Raw genomic sequence first — 16,777 nt, 5'->3', positions numbered from 1 at the left:
GTCATACACTTATGCACTGTACCCTATTTATCCTTTCTAGCTTGCAGAAAGCCTAGAAATCCAACAGAGATTGAGAGTTATGTATGTTTATTGCCATTAAAATGAAGGAAACAGTCAATTTTCAGACCATTAATGGAAGATGGCCAGTCTATAAAAGGAGTTTTTATACAACACCATACTTTCAATTATGATAAGTATATTTTAAGTATGTAGGAGATAGAGTTCGAGATTATGTAATAAAAGGGAGTAAATGAGCTTCTTCAGGTTTTCAATAGGAATATATTGTCATTTTCCTAGAAATCTGAAGCGGGAAGAATAAAGGCTTCCATAAACAATAGTTGTTTAGATTTCTTTTGTGGAAGTAGTGTTGGGGTTTTGCTGTTCTTGAGCAATCACTTGACAGCAGTCCATCTCTTTCCTCTCTCTGGGCAGCATATCGTGGAGTCTTGAGTAGTCCAGTGAAGACTGTACGAGATGCACTCATCAACCAGTGTGCCCAGATCCTAGCCTGCTATCGGAAGAACTGTGCTAGTCCCTCTTCTGCTGGCCAGGTAAACTCCAGTGCTTTCACTTGAATCCCAGGCTTCGAAATTAAAAAGTGATGACAGCTTCTTCTTACTTAGCTTGCCCAAAAAAAGCCAATTCCTTTTCTCAGCAGAAATTTGCAAAGCAGAGACTCAGGAAAGTAGATACACTACTACAAGTAAAACTGTAGTTGAGAATGGCTTCTTGGACATTTGTCTGGAGCCCAGGGAGCACTGCCTGCTTCAGGGAAAGGTTTTATGTTTCTTTTGCAGTCTATGATACAAGTAGACTATCAGCTTTCACTCCTCATGGCTGTACCACACTTTGTTGGTTCATGCAAGCCTTGTTTTGTCAAACATAAGCTTATTCAGCAAGACAGCTGACCAGCTTCTGTCTGCTTGTGACTTCTAGCTCATCCTCCCCGAATGCATGAAGCTGCTTCCTGTGTACTTGAACTGTGTGTTGAAGAGTGACGTACTTCAGCCTGGCCCAGAGGTCACAACAGACGACCGTGCCTACGTCCGTCAGTTAGTGACGTCCATGGATGTGGCTGAAACAAACGTTTTCTTTTATCCCAGGCTTTTGCCTCTGGTAAGTAATTCAAGATCTGCTTAGCATTTGAGGCTTGCTGTTGTCTCACTGCCTCATCTTAAGGACTAGCATTTATATTTTAGTGAGGGAAAGTGATTTGAGAAGTATTTGGGGATCTGCCATCTCTTGGGATATTTAACTTAATTTTGCTCAGCATTACTGCACCTTGTGAATTTCTTGGGGGATACTTTTTTCCTGAGCTGTAAGCATATGACTAGTGACAAAGAAGACACTTTTGACCCTTTCATAGTCTTTTTTGAAAGTCCTGAAGCTTACAACTTTTTGTAGTAATTTTCAGTATTGCAAGGTAACTCCATGTGCTGTTCTGACTTTTCATTACCATAATTGCTGGAATAACACTAAAAATTACATTCCTACTCCAGGAGGTGATATTTGAGCTTGAGTCTTTTCACAGAGGCTTTGTGTTCTCTTTTGCTGACCAAGAGTCTCTGAACTGCTTCTGTGTCACTTTGAGTAAGAAAACTAAGTAAAATTCTACTTCAGTCACAATTTTTGCAGTCTTTAGAGTCCTGGAAATGAGAAAATTATTGGGGTCTTTATGGTAGAAATTTTCAGGACTTCTTAAGATATTCTTGTTGTATAACTTTTATTTTACTTTCATTTTTATTTCCCTGTAAAACAGACCAAAGCAGATGTTGACAGTGATTCCTTGCCAGCAGCCATTCGGAACTCTGAGGAGCGTCTCTCCAAGGGTGACATCTACCTGCTGGAGAATGGGCTGAACATCTTTGTGTGGGTGGGAGTCAACGTGCAGCAAGGCCTGATCCAGAACCTCTTTGGAGTGTCATCCTTCAGTCAAATTAGCAATGCCTTGGTGAGGTGGATGGCAGTGTGAGAGCTAGAGTCCGTGATAGTCACCCAAAACTTAAAACAATGAGAAAGCCGGTAGAAAAAAATAGCATTTCGTTTTTCATAATAGAAATGAGAGAAGCACAGATGTGTGAAACTAGCGGAAATGTTGATAGTCTGGACATGTCAGGCATGCTTTTGCCTAGGTGTATTTGACAAGTCATATAATTAACATTGAAGAGAACAATTGATATCTAAATGGAATAAATAATTGACCTCTAATTGTGATTTCATGTTACATTCTCTTTTAAGTAGTTGAAGTCAAAGAGGTTGTATGCTAATGGGGGTAGATATTTCTCTACCTTTTAGAGTATGCCAAAACTTCTGACTTTTGTTTAACATTGCTCTACTTCCCAAGACTAATGGGGATTGGCTGTCTTTCATTCCAGAGTACCCTGCCAGTCTTGGAAAACCCCTTTTCAAAGAAAGTGCGATCTATTGTTGATATGCTTCAAGGGCAGAGATCCCGCTACATGAAGGTAAAAATGTCCCCCATTTAGAGCTTTAAATCCCCTTCCCTCTTAGTAGAGTCAGTTGATGCCTGGTGATGCTGCAGTCATGAACTTACTCTTCCCGATGTCATAAATGTTATTCAAAGTTTTCAAGAATCTGAAAACAAATTTCACTAATTTTGGAGTTTCATGCTTACCATAGTTCTAAAACTTCCTTTTTTCAGACGTATTACAATACACTACTATATGAACTACATATATGGTATTTTCCTTCTGTTTAGAAAGGATTGAGGCTTAACCCAGCTAAGTTACAGAAGTCAAAGCACATAAGCCTATATGCTGTGATTCTGGCTGGCTGTCTTTGCATTTTGAGCATTTAGCTTTTTGCTCTATTTTCCTCATGAAGATTAATTTTAATAGCTACTCACTGTTGGTTTTGTTCTTGTTGTGTTTGGTTTCTTGTAGTTGATAATTGTGAAGCAAGAAGATAAGCTGGAAATGCTGTTCAAACACTTTCTAGTGGAGGACAAGAGCCTGAGTGGGGGGGCTTCCTATGTGGACTTCCTGTGTCACATGCACAAGGAGATTCGGCAGCTACTGAGCTAGAGGAGTGAGTGGTGCTAGAACTCAGCAGTGACATTTGTCTCCACTAATGACCTGATCAGAAGGCCCAGCGCCCTCAAAAAGGACAACATAGAAATCTGTACAATTCCATAATTTTTAATACACATTGCATTAGCAGAAATCCTTTCAACCTTTCCCAATCCCATATGAGAGATGAAATATTTTCCTGGTGAGGGCTAAAAAAAAAAAAAGGCCTTTGATACCAGGTCTTTTATTTGCATCTAAATTGTTTCCTGTGCTTGGCAGGAGTTCACCCCCCACCCCACCCCATGCTCGCTAATCCTGTTGTAATGAATGTAGAGTTTTTTTCAGTTCACTGTACATGATTCAACATTGGGTGAAAAAGTGATAACTCTTCAAAACTTCTGGTAGCTGCTGTGCATTTGTGTGGGTGTGTGTGCATGCTCCAAGTGTGAAGAGGATGCACAGGTGGGGACGGCAAGAGGTAGATCAGGTGATGGGAGCTGGAGCAGCCAAACATTTTGTATCTCCTTTAAAGAGGGAAACATGATCTGTTAGAGCACAGATGTATCATGTGGCTGTCCAAACCAGAAAGCCATGAAACATGAAATGAGTGGTAAGCCAGGAGGCAGCAGGGCAAACTTCTCTCCACAATCTTCCCCATACTATAAATTGCTGTGCAGAACTGTAATGGAGTAATTAATAGTTAAGTGGGCAAAAATCAACAGCTTCTGGACAGTGTAGGGGTAGAGACGGTACTTCCTGTTGACATGTGTGGTGACTGCTTTCCTTCTCATTGCACAGCTCTGTATTGTCCTACTCAATCCATGTTCCATGACCTCTCCTGCAGAGTTTACCTGTCTGTCAGATGGTGGTGGGAACAAAAGCTTCTTAACCTTAGGCAGAAAATACTTTAAACAAGGTGATGAGGGACTGTGTAGGAACTGAATGATAAGGAAGTGGCCATTTTCAACTATATTTTTGTGAATCATAGCCAACAAGCAGGAGTTTGATTTATACTGACATGAATTTGAGATTGCTTTGTACCCTGGAACACACGGAAGGGGATACAAAAGATTTAGACTGTACTGTAATAGGTATTGCATGTACCTGATTTTGGCTATTGACAGCACCTGGGCCATTGCAAAGAGTCTAATTACTGGATGTTTATACCCTCCACATTCTGTCTACTGATCAGCTTGCACAAAACCTTTTATAAGCCTGTTTGTTAAACTAAAATACCTCAGACAGATTAATCCATCCACTTTGGCTGCTCTGCTGCTCCCTTTTGCAAGGGTGGATGAGAAGACTCCTGTGAAGAGGGAGCTAGTGTAATCAAATTTAGAATTCTAAGGGCTTTGTTTATTCACTTTTGAAAGGGGGTTTGTATATTTTAACTTGAACACTTAACAGGTGTTCTTCCAGTACCCAGGAGTTTAAGCTACCAATAGCACTAAAAGTGAAAGGAAGAATGTGGATGGATTAGAGAACATGTTATCTGGGCTTGATATTTCATAGGAAAGTCCTTGTTAAGATCAGAAAAATAATCTGGCTGTGGTTTTAGTTCCATATCCTGTAGCATGTATATAAATTCATTTTTCTTCTAATGCTGCTAGTTTGTCTTCCCTCCCATCACTACACAGAAAGGGGAACATGAAAATTGTAATGTAGAAACTCTTTCAAGATGTAGTTGACAGAACTTTCAGCGGTTTTGTATGAATGTGGCTGACTTTTTACTCCACGTACTGCCTCCAACCAAAAAATCTAGAGGATTTTTAATCAGAGGGGGAAAAAAGAACTTCTCGGGAATATAATGCACAGCAACCACAGACTTCCACAAATACTAATTTCTAGTATTAATACTGGGGGGTGTGGGGGTGGAAATGAAATCATGAATGAACCTTTCATTTTCTTCACTTGTTTTTCCAATGCATCTTTTAATTTGTAAAGAAATAAAGATATATTAAGATGTATTTTATGTCATTGTTAGTAAATAAACACTGCTTATTTTTCCAAACCCTGTATTTTGCGGGAGGGGGGGAAATGGGAAGGGCTGATGTCTAGCTCATTGATCCTTTACAGTCTAATCTTCTACTAACCAAGTTCAGTCTTTCTTTTTTTGTCGTTGTTATTCGCACTGAATGATAAGGAATTCAACAAGAGTCAACAGACAAAAGGTACTGTTTATTCTCAGTGTTCCTTTATTTAGGTGATTGGGTATTGACTTTTTGCCCTGTCTGAGCTTCCATTTCATAAAGAAATTCCCTTTTTTGCTGAAAGAGCTTGAGTCATTGACTGGGTGGGGTTTTTTTTTGTCTGCTTATGCAAATATCGCCCTTACTTTGTGACAATGTCAAGTTATGACTTCAGCAGTCTTAAAAGAGCTCATATTTCAGAGTTAAGGGTACCTGAGTGAATTGGTTGGGGGGTGTTTTGGTTGGGTTTTTTGTGGGTGTTTTTGTTTTTGGCTTTTTGGGGTTTGTTTTGTTTTGTTTTTTTGGGGGGTTGGGTTGTGGTTCTTTTTTTTTTGCCGGGAGTGTTGCTAATTGCAAAAATAAAGTTCAGAGTGAACTGGCAGTGTTATCTTGACTGTACCCATGAATATTGCTGTTGTACAGTTTGCTGATAGCCTTATAACAAATTGTATGAAAGCACAAGACAATCATTGCTAAATATCCAATAATACTAAATTTGCTGTTGAATATTTTTGAGATTTGTCTCCTATAGAATGTATGTTATGTCCAAAATCTGCCACAGAACTGATGTGATAATGATGGGCCTTGTGGATCTTGTACATTAATCTTGTGGAGTAAATTGTGCAGCACATTCTGATGCTTGTGGAAATTGTCTTGGAGAGCCCATGTCTGTTACCTTCTCTCTGGGCCCAAGTGGAGGATACCGTGGTGCTATTGGAGGAGGCCCAAGCAGTGTCTACACCTAACTTTGCAAAGGAAAGGAAAACTATTCCCTCTTTAGCTTGTTTCTAACACAGCTGAAGAATACTTCTTTGCCTTTTGTCCATACTAACTAATGTCCTGTATTATAACTGATAATTCATAAATATTATATTGTCTCTTGAGAAGTTAATGTGAAGCTTTTAGCAATTGTATAACTGAGCAACTGACTGGTAGTTCTAGAATATGTCTGTTGGATTTACATAGTGTAGCCCAAACCACTTTCCCATTTACAGAATATCTTAATACTGTAAGAATATACATATTGCTCTTATTGCTCTCTACTGCTTCCTGAAGGGAGGTTGTAGACAGGTGGGGGTCGATCTCTTCCACCGGGCAGCAACTAGCAGAACAAGAGGACACAGTCTCAAGCTATGTCAGGGAAGGTTTAGGTTGGATATTAGGGAAAAATTTTTCACTGAAAGAATAATAAAATACTGGAATTGTCTTCCTAGGGAGGTGGTGGAATCACCATCTCTGCATATGTGTAAATAAAGACTGGACTTGGCACTTGGTGCTATAGTCTAGTTGTGGTGTTAGGGCATAGGTTGGACTTGATGATCTTAGAGGTCTCTTCCAACCTCATTATTCTGTGATGCTGTGAATTATTCAAGGTTGGTATAGAAAAGCAGCTTTAAGGGCGCTTTAAAACTACCTATAGATATTAAAAAGAAAACCAAAACCCAAACACCCAAACGGAAGATTTCTGATAGTAAAAGGTGTTTTCTGTTCCTTCCCTTTATGGTCTCCAACAGGAGCTGAGCTGGGGGCTCGCTCTTGTAACAGCTGACCGCTTGCTTGGTCCCGGAGCCCTCTCTGCAGTGCCTGAGTCGCGGCATGCTGTGCCTTCGGGGAGCAGCTCGGCTGTATCTCTGCCAGCGGCAGGTACTGCGGGGCCGGTGTAAGCACGGGTGGATGCAGGAGCGGTAGAGGCAGGGAGATTTACAGCAGCTTCAACCATTGTACAGTGGGGCTGGGAGGGAGCTGCGAATAGCTCACCTCGTCGAGCGGCTGCAGCAAGGCTCCCGCTGCCGCCGGAGCGGGGCTACGACTCGCTGCCCGCCGCGGCGCTGCAAAGGCACGGTCCGAGCTCCGAGGGGCGGGCACGGCGGTGCCGCCCCGGCCCGGCCCTGCCCCGTGACGGCACCACCGGGGCGGGCCCAGGGCTCCTTCCTGGGGCGGCGGGGCGGGCCCGCGGCAGGCCCGGGGTGGCGGGCCGGGCATGGGGGGTGCCGGGCCGGGGCCCGCGGGCCTGTGGGTGACGCTGGCGCTGGCCTGCAGCGCGGGGGTGGCTGCGGCCGCCGAGGAGCCGGCCGAGCCCTGCGGGGCGCATGGCTGGGCGCAGGACGCCGTCCCGCCGGGCGCGGCCTTCGTCGCCGCCGCGTCGTACCGCGGGCCCGGCAACAACGACACGCGGAGCAACAAGGCGCTGCCCATCCTGCTCTGGTGGAGCGGGAGCCTCTTCCCGCACTTCCCCGGCGATACGGAGCGCATCGACTGCCCCCGCGGCTCCTGCCTCGTCACCCGGAGCCGGCGGGTGGCCCGGCACCGCCGCACCAAGGCGCTCATCTTCTACGGCACCGACTTCAGGGCGTACGAGGCGCCGCTGCCCCGCCTGCCCCACCAGACCTGGGCGCTCTTCCACGAGGAGTCCCCCATGAACAACTACGTGCTCTCGCACTCGCCCGGCATCCGGCTCTTCAACTACACGGCCACCTTCCGCCGGGAGTCCGACTACCCGCTCACGCTGCAGTGGCTGCCCGGCACCGCGTACCTGCGGGCCCCGGCCGTGCCCCTGGCCGAGAAGGAGGCGTGGCGGCGGAAGGGCTACGGGCCGGTGCTGTACATGCAGTCCCACTGCGATGTGCCCTCGGACAGGGACCGCTACGTGCGGGAGCTCATGAAGTACATCCAGGTAGGCGGCTGAGTGCGCGGTATCGGCTCCCACCTGTCGGAGCTGGGAACACCTGCCTGCCCCCCTCTACCGCCTCGTTTTAATGGGGTTTGTTTGTCCTTGTTTTTAGCCAAGACGCGAATCATAACGGGATGCATGCTGACTACAAGCTGGACAGAAAAACTAGTTGTATTCCTTCCCAAAGCGTGATCTAGACTACACCGCATGTCAGTAGGTAGACCCGATGCAGATGTTAGATGGGGAGTTGGCCGCACTCGGGATAAGTCACAAGCTGGGCAAAGCCTGAATAAGTTCAGTCTTGTGGATCAAGTGCTAGAAATTGTTGAAATCTCTGGACTTTGAAGTTTGCATACAGGAAGGCTGTCCCTTCACAAGCCTCGCTCCCGTTTGAAAGTACAGGAGTGAAGTTAAAAGGCAGGTTGCTCTGTTGTGAGAATCTGCTCCTTACCTGTGTTGTGGTAGGACCATGTTGTTTCTGTGATGGCTTGTACTGCTATGGTACAGCTGATGGTGAGTAGCTTCATAAAGTAAAATGATGTTTCTTCCAAGCAGGAAAAAAGCATACTGCATTTTTTCTCTTAAAGAGTGTAAAGGATATTAGATGGATTTAAAAAAAAAAATCTGTTTTTAGACTTTGCCAGAGACTTGTTTTTCTGGTGGTTTCAGTTGTTTCTATTGGTCATGATTCAGTTATTGTGTAAGGTCATCATGTACCGAGTAGTGAAGCAAAGGCAAAAGAATTTTTAAAAAATTATGATCTTCTGAAAGTATGGTGCAGTTTCCAGCTCAAGTATGCTATCTTGTATTTTTAGACGGTATTCTTTTAGCTCCCTAAATCAATTTTTCTTAGTCTAAGAAATGGAAAAAATTCTGTCAGCTTGCTGAGACTGACTGGAACTCTGTGTAATAACTGTTTGGAGAAGCACTTTGTCTCTTAAGTGGAAAGAGAGTGTTTAAATTGACATAGAGTCTGAATGCTGTTCCTTACTTATCAATTTCTTATTTATCCGATAATAAATACATTTTTGGGTGCCAACTGTGTGTTCCCCTTGACCCTTAGTCTGTAGTGTGGCTAATGTTGCTTTTGAAACTCAGCACTTGGTTTTCTCTAAAGCATGGAGAACTTGGACTCTAGGAATAGTCTCAAGGGAAAGACCTTGGCGTGAAAATGAAGCTAAATTAACATAGCTATGAACTGATCCAAGTTAGGAATTTTACAAGAACTACAAGATCTGAAAACAAGTTCCAGGGGAACAAATCACTTTGTAAAGATGCTGTTTGTTATTTTAGGTTGACTCCTATGGTAAATGCCTGCATAACCGTGAGCTCCCCAGTGAGCGACTGAGAGATACTTCTACAGCCACTACAGAAGATTCTGAATTTATGACTTTTATTGCCAGGTACAAGTTTCATCTGGCCTTGGAGAATGCCATATGTGACGACTACATGACAGAGAAGCTGTGGCGTCCCATGCACCTGGGTGCTGTGCCAGTGTACCGAGGCTCCCCAGCTGTGCGGGACTGGATGCCAAACAACCTCTCCATCATTCTTATAGATGATTTTGACAGCCCCCAAGAGCTGGCAAAATATCTTGATTTCCTGGACAAGAATGGAGAGGAATATTTGAAGTATCTAGAGTATAAAAATGCTGGTGGAATCAAAAACCAGTTCTTGCTAGAGAGTTTGGAGAGGCGGGAGTGGGGTGTGAATGACATGACTCTGCCCAATTACCTGAATGGCTTCGAGTGTTTCATCTGTGACAAGGAGAACACCCGCATCAAAGAGGAGCAGGAACACAAAAAGTCTCGTGGAGAAATTCCAGCACCCAGACCTCATATAGCTCAGTTCAAGCACATGGGATGTCCTATGCCAACCCCTGGGTTTGGAAGTGTTGAAGACCTCTCTGGTGGAGACAGGTAATGTGCCAATATTATGCTTTTTGAAGGGAAAAGAGCTTCAAGTAACAGGAGCTGTAATTTAATAATGCTTTGTACTTAAAGGAGCTCTCGTTACTTCTCTAGTTACATTTTGTATTGCGTCTTGTGGGTGGTGTAGGGGGTCCTGCTAATACTGTGTAACGCTGAGGCTGAACAAGAGGCTTGGACAGCGGAGCTAGCAGTTAAAGAGGAGTGTGACACAATATTCTGTTAAAATGCTCTGCTACCTCAGGCAGTGGGGTTATCCTTTGTCTAGCTTAGCCTCTTTGCTTGAGGGAGGGATGTTTTTCAGTACAGTGATGGTAAAGCACTTGGCAGCCCTCAGGCAAAGCAGCTCTGTACCTCCTTACAGTGGCCTGCATTAAGAACGGGGTTGCCACTGTTCACTGCAGGCCTGCTTGACTCCTGTAGACTTCACAGCCTCTTGGCAAAGGCTCACCCAAAATACAATACTTAATGCTGTTTTGTGCAATAAAACTCTGGCTGTGTTCGAGGATGCCATCCCACTTATTTAGGAGAGGGGCTGTGCAGGACAGAGAATAGACTGAGCAGCTTCTTGTCCATTGTTTTCTATTGGTTGACTGATTTAATGGAGCTTTTTTATGGCAATGCCTTTTCTCCATCTCGATAGCAAAATGGTTTTTTTTTCTTTGTAGTGTGCAGTGCTGCACCCTACTCTGTAGAGTTCATAGGAGGTCAAACTCCAGAGGTTTTCTGTTTGAGCATCAGGTGGCAGTAGAGAAGTATCTGTGAAGGCACACAAGAGTTGATTTCAGTGCCACATGCAGGCTCAGGTGTTTCCGTCATTCTTCATAGAGGTCATCAGCAGGGAGTTCTGAACAGCTGGTCCATAATTCAAGCTACAGTTTCACCCCAGGGAAGTTTCCGTGTCTCACGGTTACTCTCCCCATTTGTAGGCATGAGATGTGTCTGGAAAAATTGTTCAGGGGGAGCTTTTGCATTCACTGCTATTTACTTTATAAAGATATATGTCCATGGTTTCCAAAGCATGATCGTGGGCATTTCCTGTGAAATACAGTGGTTTCTATCTGATAAGCATCTAAGCTTTACCCATTTTTATTTGCAAAATGGAACATGGCTACTTATAATTCTAACTGGTGTGACAATTGCATAAAATTGCCATCAAAATATTAGCTAAGCATACCCATATTTTTGTCTGAGTTTGACAGTAATGTTATTTAACAGCGGGATCCATTTAGATGAATGCCTACTGAGCCAGTCTATGGAGTGTTTTGTTACTTTAGAAAAACATTATTGTGGAAAAATGATATAGATCTAGTGGGAATACAAGTGATAGACTATATGCAACATGAAAGGTCTGACTATAAACACACACTGTGACTTGTGGTTCTGGAGCCTTCTGCAGGAGTTCGTGTTAGAGCATATACCCAGTTACAGTAAGGTTACACTACACATTTGCATGCTCTGTAACCCGTATTCCCAGATGTAATTTGTTTTTAGGGTCAATAGAGATGCTGAATTGTCAGAATGCTGCTGCAGTCAGAATCTCCCTCTGTGTAGGTATATGTAGCTGGAGCACTATTACACCTTTAGCTGTATGTGTGGGATGTGGTTTTTAAATCCTTATGCTTGCAGAAAACTTGTATTTGGACTGCTGGGTTTCACACCCAAGTAAGCTTAAGGAGAAAAGCTGTAGAAGAAGCAGTTGTATGTGTCAGGTTGTGGTCAGTCACTGCAGTCTATTGAGTTTTTAGCTGCTTTGTGCAGAAAATTGTGAGTTGAAGTCCTGCTGCTGAGTGTAATATCTATTTAGGGGAAAACGGAATCTTCAGTTATTCTTGAGCTCCCATCTTGTAAGAGAAATGTTTGGTTTGTTTCATTGATAAGGACTCATCTTCCAAAAGTAGGATATTTGAAAATGTAACTATAAGAACACTAAGTGACATTTTCTTTTCAGTTACCAAAAGTTTTTGTCTGTGGTAGCATAGGAAAAGAGAAACCAGCATGCCTTTGATAAAGGAACCGTGAAACCATGATGTTTTTGCTACTTCTATTTTATGTTGATGTCACAATTTATTTTTGATGAGAAAAAATGTTAACTTTGCCAAGTGTAGGATGGCCCTTGCAATAGAATCCCATAATCATCCAGGATTAAAGATAAATCTGTAGCTCATAATAATAATAATGTGCCAGATGTATGTAATTGGTAGTTTCTGGTGATTTGTACAGTCCTGTTCGTCCTGGGATACTGATTTTTCCCAATTTACAAAATTAGAGTGAATTTTTTTTCTCAGAAGAATAACAGCAATTTAAAATTACTTTCGATAAAGTCTTCACTTGGATATTGGAATTCCTTTTGGTATTGTTTCCAAAGAGTTCATCTGGAAAATGTTTTCTTTTTTCCTGTTCTTTGCTGCCACTTAGTCTTGGGGCTGGTACTTTATGCAAGTAGTCTCATTTTCCAAACATGTGCTCTTATTCAGTGCTGCTAAAAGCAAGTAACTCGTGTTGGCAGTCCTTGCACAAAGGATAATGAATTTAGCTGGTAGGCAATGTGCTCTCACAGTACATCCAAGTGGTGCAAAGGAACCTTTTGGAAGACATTTATTTTTTTAAACACAAGTAAGCCTCTGTCTATGATCTTTCACATTGAAATTGCATTAAAAGCTTTGTTTTGGGGTCTGTGTTGGTGTACTCTGCAGAAACGTGCAGCACAGGTGATGCTGTTGACCACAGAAGCTGATTCCCATGGTGTACAGGCTGCCACTCCACAAGGACAGGCACTGGGATGTTTTGTGCATCCTTGCAGCCTTCCTGCAGTGGTGGGTGAGATCTGCTTCCAGGCAGTGCAGGTACACTGGATTCAGTGTATGGTGTACAGAGGGAAGGCAGGAGCTACTGTATTTATTTCTGTAATTTGGAGGGAGAAGAAGCAAAAAATTCTGTGTATAAGTTAACAAGTATTGGGTAATTCATATGGACATATTATAAAGGGCAATGTGCTTGGTCCTTTTTTCCAAAATTTGTGATTTGTTTCTGGGTAGCAGAAATAATGGACAAGAGGTAAATAATTGGCATACCTTGATATAACACAAGTGAGAGAAGTAGTCCATGTAGTCATGAACTGGAAAAGAATTACTGAAATTTGCAGTGATACAGTCTGTACTATGACAAGTTTGAGACTGCATGCATTAAAGAAGAGACAGCCCATACTTGTCCATGTAGTTTGGAGAAGAAGAATAGAATCTGTGTTAAGGAGTAGAACGATTTTTGTCTCTGTCATGTGTAACCTGAGTTTGTAGTTGTTTAAAGGGATCATCTGAAAAAAACCCTGACTTTTAGGCTGTTATGTGCATACTGGCCAGGGAAAGCTATTCTCAAAATAATATAAGGACTCTGTGATAGATTTTATTTTAATAACATTTTTATTCTCTACAATTAGTAATTTAGTCTCCATGGTTAACATGATAGTGATAGTATATGCTGATATTTCTAGAATGTGGTAAACCTAATAGTGAATTCATAGTTGCTACTGAGAATTTTCAAAGCAAGTTTCTTTAAATTACTTGGAGCACAGTGGCACACTAACAACATACTTTGTTATGACCATCTCTGGGCCTGTTTTCATCTTAAGGGAAAGAAAAATATGGGTTTAGTGCTATTACAGCTGCAGATTAATTTGGGTTTTTTAATTGTTTGTGGTGGTGTCTCTTTTTTTGTTTCAGTTGGAAAGAAATGTGGCTGCAGGATTATTGGCAAAGCCTTGATCAGGGTGAGGCTCTCACTGCTATGATTCATCGCAATGAGTCTCATCAGGGAAGATTTTGGGACTACATGCATGAGATTTTTCTGAAGAGGACAAGGCAACACTGACCCATCTTTGTAAGAGCTTGATTTGGAAATAACGTTGAAAGTTGAGACTGAATTCTTATTTACTTCAAATGTTTGCCTTGAAAAAACAAAACTAAAAAAACTGTCACAGAGACAATTTTTTCTGGTGCACAAAGTGAGTAAGTTTTTGTTATGATTGGATTTCAGCAGTGGAGATGTGAATAACTGCTTTGGTTTGAGTTCCAGCACTGTGGTGTGAAGCCACTCCTGGCTTGCAGGTGTCAACATGTGGGGCAAAAGAGGAATTTACTCTCCTTTTGCATTTGCTATACTTATATTGTGTCTTACATGAATTCAGGCTCTTGCTCAAGATGCCCTAAGTTATTTCAGGGATTTTTTAAGTCTTCAAAATATTAGTTGGTTTTTTAAGTATTTTATCAATCACATATTCTCTTCATTAAGATGTACTTTTATTTGCTATTAACAAATGGCTTTTCCAGTGAAAGAATTACAAAAGACAAATCTGTGAAGAGCAATTGTGCCTTATGAAACTGCTGCAATAAAGTCTCTTCTCCCCAAGTAACATGCCTCAAATACTACTCCTTTTCAAGCTAATTGAATAACCACAGGGAGGTCACTTAACTCTCTGCCTTATTTTCCTCTTTTGATGACTTAGCAGATCATATATACAATGGGTTGGGAGAACAAATTATTTAAGTTGCAACTTTCAACAAAGTATTTCATACCAGGAAGTGTATTACCTGGTACTGTGTAGAACAAAATAAAATTCTATGCTTTGGTTCTTCTAAGTTTCCATCAAACTGAAATCTGTAATCTTGACTTAGTGTTATCTCCTTAACTCTAGCAATTCAGAGGCCTTGGATTTTTTCCTTTTGACTATGTGCAGCATTCTGCAAAGACAAATACATTTTAAAAATGGTGCCTTTCCAATGGTGCCTTTCCAATGGTCTCTGCAGTTTGGATACAAGTCTTGAAGTCTTTATATGCTGAAATGGGTGATCAGAGCCAGGTGCACTGAGATGCACCTTACCACATTGTGATCCTGGTCTGTGGCCAGAGTTCCTGAGTGACAACTTGTGGATAGATCTTCTTTGCTACACAGCCTGTACTGTGTTGCTTACAGGTATAACTAAACTCCACTGTTCCCTGCCATAGTGGGTATCTTTCTGAAATAATTGATCTTGCAGTGGAGGGAAACTAATTAAAGGTTTAAATGCACAGGCAAATATGGCCACACTGGAGTGATGTCTCTAATGGTATAATGCTATTTTCTTTCTCCATTTCCCCTCCTTCAAAGTTAACTGCTGACTAAAGAGCCAGAGTTTATCTATCTAAGACACATTGTTGGTAATGAAAGTCTACAGTCTGTTGTGTAATTTGATTCTGTAAGGCAGTTTATGCATTGTCATGGGAAGTCTGATGTCTGTCAGTAAAAGTTAGGAACAGCAGTGACTCTACATTCTCTCCCTAATTACATCACTGTCTATTGCTTAGTGCTGTATGGCTCACTTAATATCTTTTTCTTCCCCCTCAAATTGCCCTTCATAATGTTATAGATATGGTATTGCAATGTATAATACCAGTATCGGTAGTGATCATCTCAATGCTTGCCTCTCAGTTGACATAACAATATTGCCATGTTAAAATCGGGGCACCTTGACAGCAAAGACTTCAGACCCATGAATATCACTGCATTTTTATAAATGTAGAAAATGCTTACACTGTACATTGTTCTCACCTAATTGTTTTTAGAAGAATGTTTTTTATCTCTTTTATAACAGTAACATGTGATTCTTCAGCTAAAATGCATTTATCAGTTTAAGTTCCTTTTTTTCAGTTATTCAGGAGACATGAATACCTAAGAGAATATATCTTAATTAATTGTTAAACTGGATTACTCAAATCAGATTAAAAATTACAAATGTATATTCAGGATTGAAGAAGCCACTTGCTTGAGAAGTAAATTCAGATAAAACAAATTAAGGCTGCTTTAGTTCTGCGTATTGACTTCTACTAAACAAGTTAATGATATTTAAGTAAATTGTTTGAATGAATGCCTTCAGTTACTTAATTTCATGCTTCTGTATAGAAAATAATTCAGTCTTCTTTAACTGCGTTCTCTTAATGAGCTATCAAAACTCAAGTGTTTGGTGGAATAGCCAGCAGAAATTGTGATCTTGCTTTTTGTACTAAACATAAAAAATAAGAACCAAGTACGAGCACATGCCACTTTTACTATTTTATCCTGTAATTTAAGTAGATTTTTCAGAAGTGCAGCCTTTATAATAATTTCCAGGTCTTTACTGTAATGTGTGTGCTGTTGCCAAAATTAGACATGCTATATTTAATGCACTGTTCCTACAGGAGTAGCAGGGGGAAGTACATTATAAGTGTCTGCACCAGCACCTGCTTAGTCCTTGGTGAGGGATGTCCAAAGCCCCATTTTGTCTTCCTGCTCAGCACCATGAGCATGTTTCTCATGGAACAGCAGCACTGAAGATATGGTGGTACAAGCTGAGTAGTAGCTAGCAAAGTAGGTAAAACTTCTTCCTTGGGGCCCCGATTTGTTCATGATCTATTTCACAGCCGAGTATTCCTTCATCACTGTGTACTTGGTATGTTACACTCAACAGCCAACAAGGTTATTTTGTTAGCCCTGCAGGGTTTCCTTGTTGCTTTGCTCTGTGTCTGTACTTCAGAAGGCTGTTGCTTTGAGCTTGATGACTGTTGTCAAGCATGAGTATTCCTGATTGTCATCTATTTTCTTAAGGTGGGTATGAAAAGAATACAGATCTGAAGGTAACTTGATTATAGATATTCTGTGGGGTTTGTCTGGTTTTCAAAGTACAGCTTCCAGTTTGTAGCTGAGTCACAAGTCATTTGACAGCTTCCTTTTCTGAGTTTTTAGTGTCTTCCTAGATTTAACTGTTTCTTACAGTCACAGAGGTGTTGAACTTCTCAAAAGGTAATGAGTATTAGCTACCACTCTTAGCTCTGAAGCTCACCCAAGCCTTGTTTCTTTTGTATCTGCAGTATTTTTTCCTGTAGTCATAGATCATACTAGCTTTCATTTCCTCTATGTCACAATACTTCCATGATTTATAAAACGTGTGT

General features: G+C 41.7%; 2 protein-coding genes across 13 annotated transcripts in view; both read left to right on the top strand.

The window, feature by feature from the left end:
• Nucleotides 1-4,996, top strand: part of SEC24C (SEC24 homolog C, COPII coat complex component) — a 106,557-nt gene extending 101,561 nt beyond the window's left edge. For all 12 annotated transcript variants that reach the window (XM_072931532.1, XM_041717147.2, XM_030276871.4 and 9 more), the window contains 5 exons: nucleotides 433-551; nucleotides 937-1,116; nucleotides 1,760-1,951; nucleotides 2,376-2,465; nucleotides 2,904-4,996. In XM_072931532.1, coding sequence (XP_072787633.1) covers nucleotides 433-551; nucleotides 937-1,116; nucleotides 1,760-1,951; nucleotides 2,376-2,465; nucleotides 2,904-3,044 — 722 coding nt within the window. In that variant the 3' untranslated portion in view covers nucleotides 3,045-4,996. The remainder of the gene's footprint in view (nucleotides 1-432; nucleotides 552-936; nucleotides 1,117-1,759; nucleotides 1,952-2,375; nucleotides 2,466-2,903) is intronic.
• Nucleotides 4,997-6,799: 1,803 nt separating this feature from the next.
• FUT11 (fucosyltransferase 11) lies at nucleotides 6,800-14,225 on the top strand. The gene is given in 5 exon segments (XM_012574469.5): nucleotides 6,800-6,866; nucleotides 6,869-7,123; nucleotides 7,126-7,892; nucleotides 9,183-9,808; nucleotides 13,537-14,225. Coding segments are annotated over 5 exon segments (1,848 nt in total). The 5' UTR covers nucleotides 6,800-6,814; the 3' UTR covers nucleotides 13,685-14,225.
• Nucleotides 14,226-16,777: the final 2,552 nt, after the last annotated feature.

This window comes from Taeniopygia guttata, chromosome 6 (assembly GCF_048771995.1).
Source record: "Taeniopygia guttata chromosome 6, bTaeGut7.mat, whole genome shotgun sequence".
In the NCBI taxonomy this organism is placed as follows: domain Eukaryota; kingdom Metazoa; phylum Chordata; class Aves; order Passeriformes; family Estrildidae; genus Taeniopygia; species Taeniopygia guttata.
Note: the sequence above shows the minus strand (reverse complement) of the source record. Positions and strands in the feature narration are given on the sequence as shown.